The sequence below is a fragment of the Babylonia areolata genome, chromosome 1 (assembly GCF_041734735.1).
Source record: "Babylonia areolata isolate BAREFJ2019XMU chromosome 1, ASM4173473v1, whole genome shotgun sequence".
Taxonomy (NCBI): domain Eukaryota; kingdom Metazoa; phylum Mollusca; class Gastropoda; order Neogastropoda; family Buccinidae; genus Babylonia; species Babylonia areolata.
Genome location: NC_134876.1, coordinates 43,945,780 through 43,967,218, shown reverse-complemented (window position 1 = coordinate 43,967,218; position 21,439 = coordinate 43,945,780). Strand labels below are relative to the sequence as shown.

Genomic DNA, 21,439 nt, shown 5'->3' with positions numbered 1-21,439 from the left:
ACAGATCGCAGACTCGGGTCGTTCTTTTCGATGACAGTCTGTGACTGGAACGTGCTTCCCGAGGATGTGGTCTGTGCCCAGTCCTCTGCCACCTTCAGGCAGAGGGTGGTAGCACACATTTAAATCCCCACTGAGCCAGCTTTTTTCTTCTTCTTTTTTTAAAATTATTTTTATTTTAATTTAATTTTATTTTTTTAATTTTTTTTTTTACACCGGTTAGCAACCCCAAATGCCAATAACGGTCAGACAGTTGACTCTGGGCATCAAAGGAATGAAATTAAGTTAAATTACTGAGAAGTTTTAAAACCACACCCCGGCCAAACCATACGGCATGCAAGCGCTGATCACTGAACTTGACTTGAATGCGGTTAAAAAGCTAAACTGTTTCTCAGTCTCCTCAGTCTGTCTGTCTGTCTCTCCCTCTCTCTCTTTGACGCTCCTTCCACTTCTTAGACATAATAAATAACATATTATTTATGCATCAGTCCATTAAGCCCTACCGTGACCGGCAGGCTTGTAGTGGGGTGTCGGACTCCGTCGTACGTGACAGTGGGTTGTCAGTCCATGCCAAAACACAAAACGTGTACTAGTCAAACCAAAGACATGGTTTAATTCTTCTTAATGAATAAAAAACAGGAAGACGTGCATATTTGTTTAGTGTTTTTGTTGTTGCTGTTATATTTCAGTTTACTGAGTTTCTGTGCACAGAAATCACTGTATCGTTCATTCTTCTTCTTCTTAATTTCTTGTTGTCGATCGAGGAAATATAAATCAAGCCATCTCAAAATGAAGTTATATATGTATATGTGTTATAAAATACATATTCGAATGAAAAAGGCTGACGGAGAGAAAGAGAGAGGACGTGATGGGTGGAGGGGGAGGGGTGGTGGTGAGAGAAGCGGAAGTGGTTGTCTCGGTAAACATATTTACCAAAGTCTGCCACACCACCGGTTACGGCTTCTCAAGAAAAGATGATCGAAGATGCTGGTCCTGTGTTGCAGACACTACTTGGAACATTCTTCACCTGGGGTTTGACAGCACTTGGGGCTGGTCTTGTTTTTGTCTTCAGCAGTGGCCAGGTAAATTGCAGTTGTGACCCGAGCGAACGCCGCGTTGTGATGTAAAAACAGACACGTTGACGTTGCACTATCAGGCTACTATTATGATAGTCGTGTCCGATAATACATGTCCACTAGAACAGCAGAGGAGGCATCTGCTGTCCTGACTATCAGGGCTAGAATGTGATTGTAGTGTGCTATGTGATTAATGAATTCTGAAGAAAAGGTATTGATACAGTCATACTTGTGTGAAATGAAATAAACACATGCTAGTTTGCATAACAATCAGAACTGACTATATTCATTATCACCTTAGGATGATGACTCCAACTTTTCTGCAGTTACTGAGCACATGAAGATTCTGCAGACATACAAGTCTGCACAATGTAATGTTTTCTTTCTTTTCTTCAGTCAGACAGCATCTTTACTGTACAGAGAACAGAGGCTTATAACTGACAGTAACATGATTAGTCAGATATTGATAACAGGATTCTAGGGATTTTTTGTTATTGTTTTTTTTATATAGAGGTGTGAAGATGTGACACTGAGAGATCACATTGTTTTTGCATAAAGATAGATCTTTAGGTTTATCTGAGTTATATCCTGATTCTGCTATGGATCGGTTCATTTTCCTGAGAGTGTTACACATGCACACACACAAAGTAACACACACACACACACACACACACACACACACACACACACACACACACACACATTGCATATATATATATACATATAATTAGTTCATATTCATTTATATATATATGTATATGAATTTTTAGCAAAGATTAATATTGGAAGTGTGATGTTCCATTGCATTTTTTAAATTTTTTAATATGACACACCAATTGCCGGCAAACTTGTTGGTGGTTTTCATTTTATTCTTATTAACTGAACTTTAAAGAAATGAATTCTTTCATTTATTTTCTGTTCATCTGCAGATCAAAGACATTATATTATATCACCTGTCTAGATTGATTCCGTTGATTTATAATGTATTGTATTTTTTTAACACAGAGAAAACTGCTTGATGGAAGTCTTGGTTTTGCTGCTGGAGTAAGTATAGAAAAATTCTTGCTCTAGTAATTAGTATACAGAGTGTGTGCTTGTGTTTGTTTGTGTGTGTTTACACAGTGTGTGTGTGTGTGTGTGTGTGTGTGTGTGTGTGTGTGTGTGTGTGTGTGTGTGTACATGCAGTAGTAGTCTTCAGTTTAACATCTTCCACTTTAAGTGATATTAGACATGGGGCGTGGTGGTGGGAATGGTATTGGGCAGAGGGTGAAGAATGCGTGTACATGTGTGTGTGTACATGTGCTATTTCTTTAACTTAACGTCTTTTCACTTAGAGTGATATTAGTGTACATGTGTGTGTGCGTGTGTGTGCGTGTGTGTGTGTGTGTGTGTGTGTTTGTTTCCCCATTTTATGTTCCTGTTACAACAGATCTTGGTGTGAAATTTGGGCTGCTCTCTCTTACAGTCTTAGTGAGAGAGGTTTGTTATAATGTAGTGATACCCATTTTATCTGTTCTAAAAAAACAACAACAGTTGATTTATATGCCAAAGGTCTCTGATAGTGTTGAGGTGTTTAAAAAAAAAAAAATATATATATATGTATACATTTGCTTTTTTTCTCCCTTCAAAGCAGATGTGTAGTGTTTATGGATCAGTCTGCATGCTTGATGATGATGATATGATACTTATATAGTGCCTATCTACGGTCAGAGATCCAACGCTAAGTGCTTTACAAACACAGTTATTTGCCCAACAGGCTGACTACCTGGGTAGATCCAACTGACAGCTGCCATTGGGTGCTAGTCATTCGTTTCTTGTGTCATTCAATCACTAATTTCAGTCTGGAACTGCTGGAATCTTCCTCCGATACAAAGACGGAGATGAAGAAATTGCAATCCCAACAGGAATATACTCCACCAACTTCTGAGCTGAGCGAGAAGCCCTCTGTGAGGCAGCCACAACAGTCTCGCAGAACACCACAAGAACAACAGGGCAGGTAGTGGTGTTCTCAGACGCTCTCTCCGTGCACTAAGCCCTCAAGAACTCCTGCTGCAAAGAACAGAACCATCTCACTTCAGCCCTTGTTGCCCTGAGTGTCAGAGTGGAGAAAGTGGTGATACAATGGGTACCAGCACACTGTGGCATCAGAGGCAACAAAAAAGCGGACATTCTTGCAAAAGACGGTGCACAGAAGGAGCAGGCCAACAAACTGGTGTCATACGATGAAATCAAGACAATCATCAAGGCACAGCAAGGAATAAAGTGGCGCCTCCAGCACCCCAAATATAACCCAGAAGACAGATACCATTTGCTAGAACAATGGGAACAGGTCAAGATCTTCCGCCTGAGGACTGGACACAACTGCCTGCTCCACCACATGCACACAAAATTTGGCATTGGACAGAGTGGAGAGTGCCCTTGTGGTGAGGGACCAATGACAACCAACCACATCCTGTAAGACTGTAGGATGTATGCAGCATTCAGGAGGAAGTATTGGTCAACACCAATAGCAGTGGAAGCCAAACTGTACAGCACCCTGGAGGAGCTGCGATGGATGGAAGCCTTCAGTCGAGGACACTGAGCTGCTCATCTAATGGGAGGTGAACGAGGAAAAAGAAGAAGTCTGGAACTGCTATGCACATGCATATATACAGGACATCGTACAATTGTGTTTTGGAAAACTAGATAGATGCAGTGCATGTAATTACGCTATAAACAGTGTGCATGCAGCCTTAGCCAGAAATGTCATGATTTGCATATTTCTCAATACCAGATATGTGCCAGAAATGTGATGATCTGTAATTTTTCTGTCATGAAATTTTTCTTGTGATAACTTGAAATTGATTAAGCTGCCTAGATATACAGTGTCCATAAAATGTTGTAGAAGCTGTGCATTTTAATCAGCTTAGTTACAGCCCTGGAAGCATTCAACAGTTAAACCAATGTGACATGCTTGTTTTTGATTTCATTAGTTATGATAAAGGGAAATTATGTGTGGCTTTGATACATATACCGATAATTTAATCAGTTAGCATAACCACAGATATTGCCTTTAGTCACTTCTGCTGCAACTAAAATGCATGAGTGCCTAAACATTGTGTTGTGAGTAAATGTAAGGCAGTGTGTGTGTGTGTGTGAGTGTGTGTGTGTGTGTGTGTGTGTGTGTGTTCATATGTGTGTGTGTGTGTGTGTGTGTGTGTTTGTGTGCATATGTGAATGTGTGAATGCTTTCCAAATTTTTAACATCATCATGTTGATATCAATAGTAAAATCAATAAACGCCGGAGACTTTGTCACCTACCTAGATGCCTGTAAAGGTGAACTTACTATGCTACTCACCACTGTACTTAAGAGAATTAATCAAACTGTGCATATTGTACTAGACATTTTATGCACAATACTCTACTGCAGTTCAGCATGATGCTTCTTTTCTTGCCAGGTGATGACCGCAGCCTCATACTGGTCACTGCTGGCTCCTGCCATCGAGATGGCGGAATCCTCTGGATTATATGGTGCAAACGGGCAGTGGGCTTTTGTGCCAGTGGCTGTGGGCTTTGCTCTTGGTGCCGCCTTTGTCTTTGGTGCAGATATCCTGCTTCCTCATGTGGTGAGGATGGTTCAGAAAGTGTTGGTTTGGTATTTTGATACTTTGAGCTGTATTTCTATATCCAGGAACTCTGGAATTTCTATATTCAGCTCTTTAGTTTGGCCTTAAATTTAACCGTTTTTCTCTCTCTCTCGCTCTCTCAATCTCTCTCTCCTTATCTCTCTCTCTCTCTCTCTCTCTCTCTCTCTGTGTTCACTCCCATTTTTCTTACTGGTCTACAGTTTCTCTAGTTTTCTGTATACACATGTTCACAGCTTTTATCTTACATCCCTCTGAATCACAGTTGTTGTGCAAGCATGTGAATGATCTGTGTAAAAGTGCTTTGATTTGCTTCTGCACAGGAATACTTTAAAAATTATTATTGCCATTATTGTTGACTCATTATTACCATTATGATGCTGATGGTATTGATGGTATCAATGAGTGTTGTTGATACTGTGTTGGACAGGGTGGCAGCACAACCAACCTGGCCTTGACACTGGAGACGGGACCAAAGCAAGAAGACGACAACATTCTTCTCCATCTCTCTGTGGATGGGGGCATACAGGGTATGATCTGATTCCAGTCAGCCATGTAGAAATGATGGTTGGTGGTGCTGATGCCGACGGCAGCAAAAATGACTGATGATGATGATGATGACAAGAATTTGATTGTTTTTGCTGCTCCATAGTCAGACAAACACATACTGGTGCATGACTCTAATCTCGAGTATTTGAAACCATTTGTTTGTGTAATGGAAGGAGGCACACACACACACACAAAGATGCGCACACACACACACACACACACACACACACACACATGCTGCATACTGTCAGAAACTTAACAACATGGTGACTAAAAAAGAGAAAAATGGCTCCTGGCTCAATCAGTCATGAATGAGAAAGAAGAATATTGACTCTAATATACCAGTCATAACTGAGAGAGATAAGGGGGGAAAAAATCATTTTACCATCCACTTATTAGTCTTGGAACTTTTTCAGCCAATGGAAACTGATGAATGCAAACATAAAGGTAAGGGAGGTGATCAATGTCAAGGAATGAACCAAATTGAAGAGTGGGGAAAGCTGGGAGAAGATTCTGTGGAAAGTGAAAGTGCTTGCTTCACTTGCAAAGGATCTAAGTCTTGTTTTCGTTGCCTTGTCTCCATACTGTCTGAAAGCCAGAGAGTGAGACATGAATCGTTTCCCTTCCCATTCAGAGTCGTTGCTTCTTGTTCCTTGGTTTTGTTCCAAGTTAGCATCAGAAGTCAGCAAACAGTGCTCTGCAAAACTGCAGGAATCTGTATAATACAACCTTTTGACTGTTAGGACAGGAGACTGAAGGATGGTAATCACGACATGGAGCTGGTAGTCTGCATGAAAGATAGTATACTGAGACCAGTTTCACATCAGCAAGTAAGCATTATTTTTCACCAGCTATCGTATCACAGTGGTTAAAGTCATGGACCAGGAAGGAACTTCAAGCATATAGGGAATCCAAACATCAGTGTAATCTTTTTTTTTTTTTTTTTTATTTTTTTACTCAATCCGTAGCTGAATGTGTTTTGTTGTGCTCTGATATGTCTGGGGCCACAGAGTGAGACGAGTGCTGTTCACTATACATGTGAGAGGGTTGCTTATAATCATTTCCTGAGCAGCACTGGAGATGTCTGTATGTTTGGATCCAGTTCATGTGATTGATTAAGAGCTTTTTTGAAGTACCTGCTTTCAAAAAATGACAATATGTGTCAGTCTTTTATGTGTATATACAAGAAATGGTTGTCCAAACTATAGAAAAAAAGAGAAAAAGAATGTTTACACAAGAGATTCTACCATAGCAGCTTGTTAGGTCTTAAGATTTTCTTTTGGATAGAGAAACTTTTGTTTTCTTGATGTAATGTTCACCATCATACAATTTTAACATGTGGAATGTTAACAAAATGACCAGACTTGAGTTCCAAGGCCAGGTATCTCCAGCAATTTCTATCCCATGAAGCGTTGCAGTCAGTGATCAACATTTGAAGTACTTTCCATGTCCTGTGATAAACAGTGGATGGAAGGACTTGTCAGAACAAAACGTTGTCAACATTTACATAGTATATTACAGATGCCAATAGCTACTTGCAAACATGGTGAACATTGAGAAAGATGAGCTGTTAAAAAGTGCAGTGAAGGGAAAGTGTTCTTCTTCTGGATTCATGGGCTGCAACTCCCTGGCACAGATATTATGAGTGGATTTTTACTGTTTTTACCCTGCCATGTAGATAGCCGTACACCAGTTTCTGGGGTGATTGATGGAGAGAAATAACCTGTGCCTGACAACGATATTTGTTTCAGACACCAGTGGCCCCGCTGTCTTGGAGGAGAGGGACAAGGGCTTGAAGCGACGTGGACTTACCAACACAAGCAGTATACGACAGCAGGAAGACTCGGTGTTACAGGTATCGTCCATGTCATCATCACCATCGTATCACAGTGGTAAAAACCAGCCACAGGGTAGCAGGCAAGCCAGCTGGAGAAGAATCCTTCTGTTGATTATCGCCATCACCATTCATAACATTCCTGGTGAGACCCAGCTTGTGCATGTGTCTTGTGTTTTGTGTGTATATACACTCATTTGTATGTCACAGGTTTATGAAAAATAAATGGGTCTTGATAATCTTACTATGCTTTCTTCTGGTTTTTCTTTTTTTTTTTTTTTTACCCTTAGATGTGTGAGTTGCCAGTTTGGCAATGTTTGGTTTTGTATGCCAGTTATTAATATGATTTTAGCATTATGTGTAATCATGTTCATGTTCAGGTTAGTTGGGTTTGTTTTAATCCTCTGGTGAAATATTGATGGAATGGTCAATGTCAGAGGCATGTCCCAGGTTTATACACATGAATATGACTGTTGTATTTTGTTTCTCATGGTTTTTTTCTTCTTTTTTTTCCCAAGTTTTTCAGAATTGCCCTTTACCGATTTTCTGCCCAGATAAGGTCCTGTAGAGTTGGCTGGGTGATGAGTAACATGCACATTTTATCCAGTACATAAAGTTGTTGAAATGTGTTGTGTATTTAATGATATGAAGCTTCAGGGGAAAAAAAAAAGTATGTTAGTAGGTTCGAACCAAGTACATTACGTTCGAGAATTAATAGACTAACAGCACACTAAAGTCCCCCTACCAACGATCCTCAAAAACTGATATCTAAACATGTTTTTTTGTGTGTGTCATGAATTGATTACAGTATTCAAGGTGATAACACCCTTTAAATCATATTATCACCTCTCTTGTTTTATTTTGTTACTTGATCAGATGAAATGCATGTGTGTGTGCGCGAACATGCGCGTACATGCGTGTGTGTGTGTGTGTGTGTGTGCAGAAGGTTTAGCTGTTGGGGTAGGTTTTGGTGCCGTGGGAAAATCCAAAGCAGCAACATTTGAAAGTGCCAGGTGAGAGTTCAGTTCAGAGAGATTCAGGGATGTGAGAGTTACGTGGAAACACGTTAATGCACTTTTTCCATTTCATTAGGAAAAAAAAAAGCATATGTCAGTTCGGCATGACTGCCGCAAAAAAGTTTCAGAGGCCATTTCCAAGGTCTGTGCAAATGTGGAGAGAAAATGGCTGGGAAAGGGGGTGAACGTTAGGTATGATATCACCAACAATGACGACAAAATTGGAAAAAGAAACAAAAATTGCCACACTCTTCATCCATCCCAGAATTTAAAGGCCAGTTTCTAATCTGTTCTGTGTTGCTGGAAGCAACTCTTGTGCCAAACATTATGCAACACTTAGATCGGGCTGAGAGTTGGATCTGAGTCATTTTGATGAAATCTTGTGCGCTTTGAATTAAAAACAACAAAGAAATAAACACGTTTTGAATTAAAAACAACAAGCAAACAAACACTTGAAACAAGAAACAAAAACCGATTCACTCCTGTCCTTGGAAGTGTATACTGATTCCCATGACCCGGGAACACACACACACACACACACACACACACATGCGCACACGCACACACTCACACACAGTGGTATACATGTGTGCATAGACACCCTCCACAGACGCTTACAGACACAGATGCACGCACACACACACACACACACACACACACAGACAATCTCTGTCCCTGTCAAGCCACAATGGCCACTGGTCACTTTCGCAACAAAAAACGCAACATTTGAAAATGCTTTTGTGCATGCTGAAATTATGTCAGCCGATGATACGGTGATACACTTGATGGCTGCTGTTAGTATATGTTATTTAGATTGGGGATCTGTAGCAAAAGTACCAAAGATATCATCTCCATTATGAGCAGAAAATAATTATGTTTTGTTCCATACCAGACTTTGGGCTTATAGGAAACACTGTTCTTTTGTGTGTGTGTTTATGTGCCATGAGAAAAAAAAGTTTACAAACCCAAATAGTGGTGCAGAAATCACCAATGTTTTATTGTTCTGCATGGGTAAATATACCTTTTTTTCTAATGGCACATAAACACACACAAAAAAGAACAGCCTGTGAAGGGTGTCTGTGCACACATGTATACCACTGTGTGTGGGGCCTTTGCCCCCCTTGACCTCCAAGTGACTGGAGTGTCAGCTTTCTGTAACGCTAGGGGCTTTCACAGCCCCCTATCCCACTACAGTACGCTTTTTTTTGATAAAGTCCCTCTCACATCCCTGTAGATAGATGTTGTTATCACACACACACACACACACACACACACACACACACACACACACACACACACACACACACACACACACAGAGACACACACACACACACACAAACACACACACACACACACACACACACACACACACACACATATATATATGTGTGTGTGTGTGTATTTATGGATATATATATTTATATATAGATAGATAGATATAGATATATATACATATGTGCATACATACATACTTACATATATGTGCAATATATCAGTTGACAGACAGATAGATTTTATCATGACATGCAAAATGATGCATACGTTCACAGACACAGTCAGACAGACAGACTGAGAGACATGCTACTGATTCTCTGGAAGTGTTGTCCCATTAAATTTCCAAATGTCTGATTGGCCAGCATTGAGAAACCAACAAACAAAAACTTTATTTTTACGACTAAATGCGTGTGTGTGTGTGTGTAAGATGTGTGGGTATGTTTGTGTATGTATGAATGTAGTGGAGTGATGGCCTAGAGGTAACGCGTCCGCCTAGGAAGCGAGAGAATCTGAGGGCGCTGGTTCGAATCACGGCTCACCCGCCGATATTTTTCTCCCCCTCCACTAGACCTTGAGTGGTGGTCTGGACGCTAGTCATTTGGATGAGATGATAAACCGAGGTCCCGTGTGCAGCATGCACTTAGCGCACGTAAAAGAACCCATGGCAACAAAAGGGTTGTTCCTGGCAAAATTCTGTAGAAAAATCCACTTCGGCAGGAAAAACAAATTAAACTGCACGCAGGAAAAATACAAAAAAATGGGTGGCGCTGTAGTGTAGCGACGCGCTCTCCCTGGGGAGAGCAGCCCGAATTTCACACAGAGAAATCTGTTGTGATAAAAAGGAATACAAATACAAATACAAATGTGTCAGAATGGTGCTGTTCTTTGTGTGCACTTGTGGAACAGAGGGAACAAAAAGGTAGAGTAGTTGTTTGTGTAGGCAACTGACTTTAGTGTGTTAATAATACAGTTGAAAGTACATGATAGATAAACGTGACTCAGTATCATGTTGTTCTGTTCACTGCACAGAAATTTAGCCATAGGCATTGGTATCCAGAATTTCCCAGAGGGCCTTGCAGTTAGTCTTCCCCTTCGAGGATCAGGGATGTCTCTATGGAAAAGCTTCTGGTAAGTACACACATAAAAAAAATATGTGATGCAGCACACGGAAACCTGGCTAAAGTCGCAGCCAGCTATTTTTAGCTGTGCACAAAAACATGTCATTAGGGTGAAAATGATGAAAATCAGGATTTTTACAAATTTCTCATCTTTGAAGTCTTGTCTGTGCTGTCAGGTAGTTTTTAACATGAAAGTGCCAGAAACTGAAGTGTTTTTTTAATGTTTTCAGGTGCATCGGCTGTTGGCACTGCTGTACACACGCACGCACGTGTGTGTGTGTGTGTGTGTGTGTGTGTAAGATGTGTGGGTATGTTTGTGTATGTATGAATGTATGTGTCAGAATGGTGCCGTTCTTTGTGTGCACTTGTGGAACAGAGGAACAAAAAGGTAGAGTAGTTGTTTGTGTAGGCAACTGACTTTAGTGTGTTAATAATACAGTTGAAAGTACATGATACATAGACGTTCTTCTTCTTCTGCGTTCACTCGTATGTACACGAGTGGGCTTTTACGTGTATGACCGTTTTTACCCCGCCATATAGGCAGCCATACTCCGTTTTCGGGGGTGTGCATGCTGGGTATGTTCTTGTTTCCATAACCCACCGAACGCTGACATGGATTACAGGATCTTTGACGTGCGTATTTGATCTTCTGCTTGCATATACACACGAAGGGGGTTCAGGCACTAGCAGGTCTGCACATATGTTGACCTGGGAGATCGTAAAAATCTCCACCCTTTACCCACCAGGCGCCGTCACCGTGATTCGAACCCGGGACCCTCAGATTGACAGTCCAACGCTTTAACCACTCGGCTATTGCGCCCGTCATACATAGACGTGACTCAGTACCATCTTTGAAGTCTTGTCTGTGCTGTCAGGTAGTTTTTAACATAAAAGTGCCAGAAACTGAAGTGTTTTTTTTAATGTTTTCAGGTGCATCGGCTGTTGGCACTGCTGCACACATTTGTCACTTAAGTTGTAATGTTCAATACATTTGACTCCAGGCTTTTCTGAAATTACGTCAGTCAGTGATGTGACAATACACTTAGTAAACATTATTTTGTTCTGGGATCAAAAGCCGAAGTTCAAAAGATTCATCAGCATTATGGGAAATAATTTTTGTTCAAACACAAATGCGGCCTTTGTCTCTCATTTGAATATTCTATCACTGTTGACTGCTCTCTCTCGCGGCATGACGTCACTCCTCCATTCAGCATTTTTTACTTCATTTGAGTACAAAAAGAAAATACGAATTTTCCCGTGCTTTTTTTCATATAGAAATTTATAGTTTGCTTAATTCTTAATCTTTTGACACCAATATGTGTTCAAGATAATTCTTGTTCTTAAGTTACAAGTAGGCAAATGTATATTTTTTTCATGAGCCAGTTTCTTCATCTGTTCCTAATGGGCACACCAACTTTGAAAAAAAAAAAAAAATAGAGAGAGAGAAAAAACTATGATAGATTAGTTGTGTTTTTTGTATATTCATCTGTGATTTTTAAACTTTCTGAAATGTCAAAAATGATAATTTCAACTTTCAACGCATGCTGTGTCATATGTATTAAAAGAAAAAAAAAGGTAACAAATATTGTATACACCTATAAAGTCATGTTTAATATTTTTGGGTTGAGTAATTGTCTATGTTTGTCATGCTGTACCTGATGTAATTTCTACTTAATGAGACAGTAAAGTTATTTTTATCTTATCTTATCATGTCTTACCAGCAAATTTCTTGCTTCATTTTTCAATTGTCATTTTGGGGGGGAAAAAAAAGAAAAGAAAGAAAATGCTGACAAACGATGAGCATTCATTATTTTATTCAAGCCAAATAAAATCCACTGTCTTACACCACCAGTTGTCTCCCATATGATGTGCAATGAAAGGGAGCTACTTGTTGAATGAAAAAACAAAAAAATGTTTTGTCATTGCTCTGATCACTCAACACTGAAAACAGAGTTGGTAGCACATGGGTACAATACAGAGGAAATACAACTGTTAAAAGAAAGAAACTGATAATGAGCAGTCTGTTGTAAAGATTCTCACTGACTGGGTTAGGAAACATTTTGATCCCTTGTCGGAAATCCTCACGGAAGGTACTTCTTTAGGCTAGTGAAACTTAGTACTAGGATTTTTGTTGTGTTTACTTAAATTTTTGTTATATCTTTCTTTATAATAAGACTTGTTTTCCCAGCATTTTTGGTGCTGCCATTTTGGTGAGAGTTCTAATATATGAGAAATTCTTGAAGGAGGTTTTTTTGGTCTTAGATTTTCAAAGCGTGAGAACGGTGGTTTGGTTATTTTTTATAGTTTGAGAAGACATTTCCTGTGATTGTAAGAGATGACACTCGTCTTGTGTGTGTTTGATTTGCTGCATTGTCTGTGCACACTATGTCTCCATTGTAGAATATTTCAAAAGAAACTGAATACCCTGTGGTAATTGTTTACTGTATTTATCCTTCTCCTTTTCTCTTGAATACCAGTCTTTGGGGAAAAAAAAAAAATCAGATCATTTCCCTTTCATTTTCTTTCTTTCTTTGTGTGTATGTGGTAACAGCTCCCACATTTATTCAGACATCTGCTTGTGAAACTTGACATGTTTTTAACTCCGCCATGTAGGCAGCTATACTCCAGTTTTGGAGTTGTAAGTGCTGGATATGTTCATGTTTCCATAATCTACCCAACATTGATTGACATGGATCATGGGATTTGTTTTTAATGTCTGTATTTGATTTTCTGCATGTGTGTACACATGAAGGGAATTAAGGTATTAGCAGCTCTGCATGTGTGTACACATGAAGGGAATTAAGGTATTAGCAGCTCTGCATGTGTATACACATGAAGGGAATCAAGGTATTAGCAGCTCTGCATGTGTATACACATGAAGGGAATTGAGGCAATAGTAGGTTTGCATATATGTTGATCTGGGAGATTGAAAAAGATGTCCACCCTTTACCCACCATGCACCAATCTTAGATCTAACCAAGGACTCTGAGATTGAAAGTCCAGTGCTCTGACCACTTGGCTACTGTACCTGATATTGTGTCCCTTTAATATTGCTTTTTATGTGAACATGTGTGGTCAGTTTCAATCAATCAATCTATCAAATCAATTTATAATGTCCTAATAAGAAAATACAAGGAAAATTGGCTTGTGGTAGGGTAGCATAAGAGAGTACAACATTAAAACAACATTTCACATTCATATGATTGTAAAAGTTATAGCACACTCAAAATAAAAAACAGAAATAGGATACTTAAAACTACATATCAGTTCTTTCTCTCTCATTTTAGTGCACACCCAGGATGACATGAACAAGCACAGTCAGTTTGGTAGAGCTTTGTGTGCGCATGGACAGATAGTGGTCAGATATCTGAGTGGGTCTTCAGGTTTTCATGAAGGGAGCTGTGGTTTTGACATGGACAGGTACGGTCAGCTGAGCGGCATGGTTGAACCGGCAGCTGGGCTGTTTGGCGCTCTGGCGGTGGTGGTGGCAGAACCCATCCTGCCCTATGCCCTGGCGTTCGCTGCCGGTGCCATGATCTACGTGGTAGTGGATGACATCATTCCTGAGGCCCAGACATGGTAATTGTGCTGTGCTGTACTGTACTGTACTGTACTGTACTGTACTGTTTATATTTTTATTTATTGTATTGCATTGTATTCTATTATTCTTTTGCCCTAACAGATTTCTATGTGTGAAATTCGGGCTGCTCTCTCTGGGGAGAGTGTGTCGCTACAATAAGAGCATCACTCTTTTTTTTCTTCTTTGTTTTTTTGTTTGTTTGTTTGTTTTTTCCCTGCCTGCAGGTGTATTTTTTTCTATGAAAGTGGATTTTTGTACAGAATTTTGCCAAGGACAACCCTTGTCTTGCCAAGGATTCCTTTATGTGCGCTAAGTGCAAGCTGCACATAGGACCTCTGTTTATAGTCTCATCCAAAGGACTAGCATCCAGACCACCACACAAGGTCTGGTGGAGGAGAAAATACTGGTGAGTGTGTAATGATAGTGATAATAGTGATGATAATAATAGTAATAATGATAACAATAAGATAATGATGATGATGATGATAAATGTATTCAAAATATTTTAACATCAGTTGTTCACAATCATGTATAACTTTTGATTCAGAGGAATGAAAGACATATCTTTCAAATACATTAGATGAAAATGTGTTATCATCTAGCTGCAACTCAGTGTGTGCAAGAGGGTTTATAAAACAATGGCCCCCCTCCCCCTGAAAGCGGAATATGGCTGCCTATAAGGTGGTGGTAAAAACGGTCATACACGTAAAAGCCCACTCATACACATACGAGTGAATGTGGGAGTTGCAGCCCACAAACGCAGAAGAAGGAGAAGAAGATAAAACAATGCAATTAATGAGGAAGTTAAGTATGCCTCAAAGCACAGCCAGGTGTGCCCACTTGATCATAGACATGATGGCACACACACTTCACTTCAGTGCAGGTTCTCACACATAGTGCTGTCCCTCGCACATTGTGAGCACACACACATGTATGCAGACACACAAACACACATGTGCACCCACACATACAAACACACACACATGCACATGCATACATACGCACATACACATGCTCACACACATGCACACACTTACACACATTTACACACACGCATGCATGCACGCACTCGTGCACACACACACACATGCCCACACGCGCACACGCGCGCGCGCACACACACACACACACACACACGCACACACACACACACACACAAACACACACACACATACACACACACACGTCACTTATCACTCATGACTTGTTCAACAGGACAGCGGTAAAGAAAAGAACAAAAAGAAAAAGAAACAGAACAAATTTCACACAAATTTATGAATACATACTCTCTTTCCCTATTTCTGTCTGTCTCCATCTGCGTCTCTGTCTCCACCGTCCCCTTCCTCTCTTTCTCCGATATACTCAGTGTCAGGTGAAGGATAAAAACAAGCAAACAAACAAACAAACAAACACCCTGAAAAAAGCTACTATTCAGACAAGCAGTTGTTGTAGATTTCTTCAAATCCCTGCAAATGGCTGTTTGTGATATTTGCAAAGCTCTCAACAAGCTGTGGAACAGCATGACACTGACAGGAAAAATGGGGTCAAGTGCACCACTCTGATTTACCACTCTGTGTGTGTAATACTCGTGACTGTGCATGCATGCATGATTTGGGCAATGTGTGTGTGTGTGAATAGAATAGAATAGAACAGAATACTTTTTATTGTCATAAAACCTTAAAGTTTATAAGACACAATGAAACATAAACATGAGCATATTAAGAAGAGAAACATTCATGAACAAATTTCGCCAGCCTTGGCTGTATTTCTGTTAGAAGGATCAATTCACTAGGCTTTGCATTTGGACGACATATATCGATTAGGAATCTGTGTCTGTAAGTATTGTACTTTACACAATTGTCTAAAAGGTGAGTCTCATCTTCTAAACTGTTACAAGTATCACACAGTCTTTGTTCTTTTGGTGTATTTTTATATCTTCCCTGTTCGATTTGTAAGTCATGGGCACTGACTTGTAACATGGTCAGTGCTTTCCTGTGTTGTGTATTTGCTGTATTCTTTAAATACGGTTCAATACGTTAAATACGTGTGTGCACGTAACGTCCATGCGTGTATGTGTGTGTGTGTGCATGTGTGCATGTGTGTGTATGTGTGTGTGAAAGAGAGGCTAGACAAGACAAGGACAAAATTCTTTATATTTGAGGATAATAGATAAGGAGTTGCGTTCTTTTTTTCTTTTTCTTTTTTTTTTATCCAGTCCCTGCCCTATTACATAGTAATACATGATAATACAAGATCCAACTAAGATAGAGAGAGAGATAAAGAGAGAGAGAGACACACACACAGACACATAGAGAGAAGTAGCATTTCATGGGGTGGATTACAAACACTCAGTTTGTGTGTCAGTACCATCCTGTTATTTGGCTATCATTATTTGGACATTCCTTTCTACGGTATTCTGTGGCAGGTCCATGGAAGAATTGTGGCACAAAATGTGCAGGTTACTATGGGCTGTTTTAAGTGTGTTTACAAGACTATTTGATTGAATGTGTTTACGTGTGTGTGTGTGTGTGTGTGTGTGTGTGTGCGTGTGTGTGTTTCCATGTGTGTGTGTGTGTATGTAAGGCTTGCCAGTCAGCTTCCTGATTGTGTTTGCAATGTTTCAGTGTACCACAAGTTGAAGGGAAAATTGGATATATCATTATGTGCTAGCCATACCGAATCACAAAAAATTTTGTGCCCTCAGTTTCAGTATCAGTTTCTCAAGGAGGCATCACTGCATTTGGACAAATCCATATACGCTACAGCACATCTGCTAGGCAGATGCCTGACCAGCAGCACCGCCCAACGCGTGTAGTCAGGCCTCGAGTGCATGCATGTATGTTTGTGTACCTATCAGAGTGGATTCTTTCTGTAGAATTTGCCAGGGGACAACACTCATTGCAATGGTGTGTTTTTTTTCATTGTGCCAAGTTTGTGTTGCATATGGGACCTTGATTTTTCATCTCATCCAAATGACTAGACGCTCAGCTGGATTTTCCAGTCAAACTTGAGAGGAAGGGCGAGAGTGGGATTCGAACCAGACCCTCACGGACTCTGTATTGGCAGACACGCGTCTTAGCCATTCTTCCACCTTCCTCTGCCTTCCTATGTGCTCTCATTTGTGTGAGTGCTTGCATTTGTGCATGTATGCACGTGTGCACTATCAGCTTGTGTGTATTTGTTATGCAGTCATCTAGAAAATGCATAGTGCACAGAGAGTCTGTTTGATGGCAGTAAATACAGACGTCGCCCTTGTTTGTGAGGAGAGAAGCAGTCTGTAAACTGTGACAGTAATAAACCAGTTCTGATATGGCCCTTTGTGGTCGGCTGGACTGTAAGCAACAAGAACCTAGAACAGTAATAAACACAACAGTTGTGTTTTGTTTTTGTTTCAGTGGAAATGGCAAACTGGCATCATGGGGTGCCATGCTGGGTTTTATCGTCATGATGTCATTAGATGTAGGGCTGGGATGACATCACTATCGTGACTGGTTACGACACGCCAGCTGTATCACTGCCCCGTCATCATCCTTTTATTTTGTTGTTGTTGTATTTTCTTTAAGTATGCTTTAGCATACTTTCGGAGTTATAATCAAGGTGGATATATTCAGTGAAAGTATCATGATTTGTTGTTGTATTTATTTTTACAGGTATCTTGTGTGTGTGTGTGTGTGTGTGCGTGTGCGTGTGTGTGTGTGTGTGAAAAGTGTTTTAATGTAGTTTAGACTGATATACAAGGTGATCATGCTTTGTTAAAGTATTGTGATTTATTGTTTTTATTCTTATACCTGTTTTTACATCTGTCTGCTTTGTTGTGTGTATGTTTTAAAATGTAGTTTAGACACATACACGGGTGTTTTTTGTGGTTGTTTTTTTATCATAATTTTTTTTTTAAAACACAGTTTAGACTGATACAGAAGGTGACTATGCTTTCTTAAAGTATTGTGATTTATTATTGTGCTAATTTGTATAAATTGTTTTGGACACAATGGTGATTCTGTTAGTTTTTTGTTGTTTTTTTTCCACCTCAGATGCATGCAGGTGATGGAGGATATAATGGTTATGAACAATGTCAGTGGTGGTTGCTTTTTCCTTTTCTTCCCCCCTCCCCCTTCTGTTCAGTTAAAGTGTATGTATTCTTTGTGTGTGTGTGTGTGTGTGTGTGTGTGTGTGTGTGTGCCGTGTATACTGTGCATGGTAAATGTGGTTCTGGAACAGTATATTTATTATTGATTGATGATTTTGTTTCACATAAAGGTTCAAGGTGCTGATTGGTTGTGGGATCACAATGAATTGAAACGCCCATGTTCTGGGATAACTTTGTTGGTTATGCACAATCACCACTGTAAAATGTTGATAATGTGTTTTGGTTTTATTTCCCTCTGATATCGTTTTTGTCAACACATACGGCCTCTGTGTGAGTGTTTGTGTGAGAGAAACAGATGGAGAAAGAGAGAGAGATGGGGAGGGAAAGAGACCAAGAGAGAATGATGTGCGTGTTTGTGTGTATGTATGAACGTGTATACATTGCATTTGTATTGAGTGCATGCATGTGTGATGAAAGAAAGTATTCAGTATGTCAGTGAATTTCATTATGCGGGAAAGAAGTGGTTGACATCTTGTTGGTATTTTTGACATTGTCTCAGGTATTTTAGGATGATGTTTTTTTCTCCTCGGTGTGCCTATGGTTTCAGTCTTTTTCTTTGTTTTTTTGTGGGGGGTGGGAGGGGGTGTTATTTTTTTGGGGGGGTTGGGGAGGGGTGGTGGTATTATTATTTGTTTTGTTTTGTTGGTGGTGGTCAAACTATATGGATGTCTCGTCTCTTTCAGTTAATTTTAAACCCCATTGTTCATTAGTACAAGTCCACATTTCTAGATGCATTTGATTTCTGATGTATTCCCTATTCATCATCTCCTACAATGTTTAGTTGCATGAATTTTCTCGTGAATTTTCAAACGTTATGATGATCAAGCAAGGTGGTAGTTGTCTGTTGGGCAACAATATTATTTACCCTGATAACAATAAACAAAAAGGAGCAGAAAGAACAGATAAATCTACAATTTTGAAATTAATTTTTAAACAATCATTAAATTTTGTGTGTGTGAGTGTGTGTGTGTGTGTGTGTGTGTGTGTGTGTGTGTGTGTGTGGATTTTTTTCTTATATTTCCAGGGTATGTTGAATTTATTCATCCAATGGTTTACTCTTTGTTTTACTGACCATCATTTTTATCATTTGTTGTTTTCAAATGGTGATGGAAACTGTCCTGATAATCTTATTATTATATCCAGTTTAATTTCTTTCTTGTCAACTGAACAATGTTAAAAAAACAATAACTGTGTTGGTGATAGAAATTTTATTTTTCATATTTTTAGAAGTTATTTTCACCATGTGCCTTATATCGGAAGAATATGGTATTTGTTTTGAGATCTGGCAGTGACATTTTCTCATAAGAATACAATTTATCAATATGATGTGTTTGTGTGTTTCTGAGCATGAGAAAGAGAGAGAGAGAGAGGGTTCACAAAAAGTTAAGAACCACTTTGGAACTTGAACAGTTTTCTTTTTTGGGGGGGTATAGTGAAATGATGGCAGCAGTGTTTGCAGTCAATGGAACAAGCACCACTCTTCAGAGGTGCTTTCTTTATTCATGCTGTTCCATTTTTTACCAAGAAAAAAAAAAGAAAAACAGCTATCATTCTTAAACCACTGACTGAATAACTGTAAATTTTGGGCCAAAACATTGATTTTTCAAATGCATCTTTCAAGCCGTTCATGATGCATGTGCGCCTGAAACAGCCATATACCCCTTGCATAAATCAAATCATCCCTGGATTTATTTCTTTTCACATTTTATTAAAACATGCTTGCTTTTATGAAGTGGTCCTTGAGTTTTTGTGAAATCTGTATGTGTTTGTGACAGGCAACAGTTTCCTGTCAGGTTCCCGTGGTGTTTCATACTACACAGCTGGTGGTGGTGGTGAAAGTGGTTTTGTGTGTTGTTGATTTTCCTCTTGCGTCTGTCTCTGTCGAGAGAACATGTGCCGTTTACAACTTCAGTGATGTTTTACCTGTGCCTGGCTAGACTTACAGGAAACTTTTTCAGAGCTCACCTCATCCTACAACAGTCTGTTGATCATTAATAGCCCTTTTTTTGTTGTTGTTGTTGATAATTGTGGTTGAATTGTTTAGAACTGACTACGGGAATATTGATATTATTTTAACACATCCATCACACTACACACACTACACACACACACACACACACACACACACACATTAGATGACTCATCATCAGCTTGCAGAAACGAAACATTGCAAATATCAAGTACTGTATGTTCATACATCACAGGACTGCCTTCACCCAATCAGCGCAGTGCAGGCCCCAACATGTGGGCGTGGCCAGCCTGGTATCAGGGGCGGTGTCAGGCACGGACATAAATAAGTTGTTGGTGTCAGGTGTAAATTGCACTCCAAAACATAGATGGTCAAGTATGGCTACCTGCAAGCTCCAAAAAGAGAAGTAATTGTTTAGTACGAATTTTAGCTGTCTCTGTCCCCGACGATGTTTTTCCAGCCCATTTCTGCAATGAAAACGCTCCAACTATTCTTCAGTTGTGGCGCTTCCGTGAGGCTCTTTTTAGTTATCACGATTGCTTTGGCAAAGCTCACAGCAGATGACTGAAATGGCTTTGGGCATTCGTGTGTCCTCCGTGCATGATAGATGTCCCGTCCATAGAAGTTCTCTGGTCAGCAGCACGCCTCAATACTGGTGGTGTGGGCTTCGATGTATGACATAGTCTTGTCACTTGATGCCCAAGATCAGTGGTACGAAGGCATCCTTGATGAAAGCGTTCGTACCATTTTGGACTTCAAGAGACAGCTGGTGATCAGCTACTAAGCGTGGCCTTGAGACCTTTGAAGCAGCAAGATGGCTGACTGCGGAGGAAAAGCGCAGACGGAGGAAAGCATCGGCTGCCCAAAGCCCTCCTACCCACGGATTTCCTTGCCCTCTGAGTGTCGGGTGTGTCGTTTAAGAATCGGCCTGCACAGCCCACCATAAAGACGACATCAACAAGCTCGAAGCAGTACAACACAGAGCGGCGAGATTCGTCCTAAACCGACACAGAAACACCTCAAGTGTCGGAAATATGCTGGAACAACTAAAGTGGCCCAAACTACAACAGCGAAGGAAATCAGCTAGACTCGCCATGCTCTACAAAATCGGTCACAACCTGGCCAAAGTCGAAACAAACAACATCATACCAAAGAACAGAAGAGGGAGAGGCCACAACCATACGTACAGATACCATCATGCCGCACTGACTACCGGAAATTTTCATTCCTGCCACGTACCATCAGAGAGTGG

The 21,439-nt window shown here is 40.0% G+C and overlaps 1 protein-coding gene across 1 annotated transcript; it reads left to right on the top strand.

Moving 5' to 3' along the window:
• Positions 1 to 930: 930 nt before the first annotated feature.
• LOC143292279 (zinc transporter ZIP11-like) lies at positions 931 to 18,778 on the top strand. Its single transcript, XM_076602468.1, has 9 exons — positions 931 to 1,079; positions 2,079 to 2,117; positions 4,513 to 4,680; positions 5,129 to 5,228; positions 6,999 to 7,226; positions 8,025 to 8,094; positions 10,403 to 10,501; positions 13,912 to 14,070; positions 17,467 to 18,778. Exons 1-9 carry the CDS (start codon positions 972 to 974, stop codon positions 17,543 to 17,545), a joined length of 1,050 nt encoding a protein of 349 aa, XP_076458583.1. The 5' UTR covers positions 931 to 971; the 3' UTR covers positions 17,546 to 18,778.
• The last annotated feature ends 2,661 nt before the right edge of the window (positions 18,779 to 21,439 follow it).

Bases quoted from the DNA above. Each gene is read 5' to 3' on its own strand.
- LOC143292279 (XM_076602468.1), top strand. From the start codon at position 972: ATGATCGAAGATGCTGGTCCTGTGTTGCAGACACTACTTGGAACATTC. The intron at 1,080-2,078 runs GTAAATTGCAGT...TTTTTAACACAG, and splicing joins TTGTCTTCAGCAGTGGCCAG to AGAAAACTGCTTGATGGAAG. The intron at 7,227-8,024 runs GTGAGACCCAGC...GTGTGTGTGCAG, and splicing joins CACCATTCATAACATTCCTG to AAGGTTTAGCTGTTGGGGTA.